The 1721-nt window shown below is 33.9% G+C and overlaps 2 protein-coding genes across 2 annotated transcripts; both read right to left on the bottom strand.

Annotated features, from left to right (window-relative positions):
* Positions 1 to 237: 237 nt before the first annotated feature.
* LOC106751093 (fatty acid synthase-like) lies at positions 238 to 784 on the bottom strand. Its single transcript, XM_014631874.1, has 2 exons — positions 613 to 784; positions 238 to 488 (listed from the first exon to the last, which is right to left on the bottom strand). Exons 1-2 carry the CDS (start codon positions 782 to 784, stop codon positions 238 to 240), a joined length of 423 nt encoding a protein of 140 aa, XP_014487360.1.
* Positions 785 to 993: 209 nt separating this feature from the next.
* LOC106751094 (fatty acid synthase-like) lies at positions 994 to 1718 on the bottom strand (the record flags this gene model as incomplete). Its single annotated transcript, XM_014631876.1, has 3 exons — positions 994 to 998; positions 1330 to 1409; positions 1441 to 1718. Coding segments are annotated over 3 exons (363 nt in total), but the record flags the coding sequence as incomplete, so codon positions are not given.
* Positions 1719 to 1721: the final 3 nt, after the last annotated feature.

Here is a 1721-nt window from a genome sequence, read left to right on the forward strand (position 1 = left end):
GTAAATTTTTCTCCAATATCTTTCTCTCTGTATTGCGTGCGTATATAAAGAATCCCAGTGTGGCCGAATATTTCCGCTATATAGCCGTTTATATAACCACGATAAAGTTTAAATGAAAGTTGTTTAAATATATTTTATATTTGTAACATTATTATTATATAAAATGCTTCGTTTGTGAAATATTCAACCGACCGAAATATCTTTACTAAATATTTTAATTATCGTTAAATATTTTACTTAAGGCTTATAATAGGTAATTATGTTTCTTGTCGCAGAGTAACATGATCCTATGAAGACACCGGTTTTTGTTCCTCTTAATTCTTTAGGATTTACACCGACATCAATAATCGCTTCGTAGGTATGTTCAAGCAACATCCTATACATAGGATCAGTGGCGTGCGCTTCCGAAGGTGTCATGTTGAAAAATTGCGCGTCGAACTTCCGTTCATGGTTAATAAATCCCGATCGACTCGGCATATCGTAATGAACTGTTAAAATTCCGGACATTTACTTTATTATACTTAGTATATAATCGATTGAATTTCTCAAAAAACAGCAGAGGATTAATATTTTCACTTTTGAAATTTTATGCGAACAGTAGATGTATATTACCATTACTCCATCGTCGACTATCATCGGAACCTAGGTATATTTTATTCAAAACATTTTCTTCTAGTTGTTTCATATTATCAGTATTGGGAAACCGTCCTGAAATACCAGAGATCACAATTTCCTCCTCTGGAAGGACTTTCACATATGGATTGTACCGTTTACTGCTTTCCATACTGCAGGCTTGCTAAAATAATTATAAATTGGTTTAAACCGGAAGGAGAAGGATTTTCAAATTATTCCGGCAGGATGAGTATAACGGTCAAAATGAGCATCAAATGAACTTGTAATTTTATTTTGCAGACAAATTTTGCATTTGAGAAATGTATTAAAAACTTATATTGATAATAAATACAAATGCGAAAAAACTACGTTGTTCTTTTCCTAGTCTTCAAATTGTTAAAATAAAATTTGATAACAATTTCAATTATCCATTTAATATCATTTCTTAATAGCAGCGATTACAAACCTCAGGTGAATACTTGATCCTGTTATGGGGATGGTTACTACGTGAAAGCTAACGAAACTTATCGATGGGCATTTATGTATGGACTTCGATATCATTAACATAATGCAAGATAAATTCACATTTATGTTAATAGTATTAATCGTTGTTTTATTATACAAATTTTCTTTGTTTGGCTGGCTCCATTTCTTGTTATTTTTCATCCACATTCGTCCTCTCTCTCTCTCTCTCTCTGTTAAAATAAATATATTCACAAATATTTGGCACTTGATAGAGGCCACTGGAAAGCCCCGGATGGCCAAGATTCAATTTCACCGATCCCATCAATAAAGGACTTATATCAATAAGGACCCATCAATAAGGACAATAAATTCCTTTTTGAACATAATGCTGGATCGATGGTGTCAACTACTGGATCTCCTACTGCAGTACCAGTTGCATGGGCCTCCATGTAGGAGAGCATTTCGGGTGTAACATCGCAATCATCATACAGTTCTTCTAATAACTCCTTCTGCATGTTGAATGAGAGATATATAATGCCTTCATGCTTAAAGCCATCACAGTTGGTTTTAGCGTAAACGTAAGTAGCATAGATTTGTCTCGCATCCTTAGACTTTTGGAGGTACACTATCGCCATAGCTTCGCT

This window comes from Dinoponera quadriceps, unplaced genomic scaffold, assembly GCF_001313825.1.
Source record: "Dinoponera quadriceps isolate SergipeBrazil2010 unplaced genomic scaffold, ASM131382v1 scaffold8572, whole genome shotgun sequence".
NCBI lineage: Eukaryota > Metazoa > Arthropoda > Insecta > Hymenoptera > Formicidae > Dinoponera > Dinoponera quadriceps.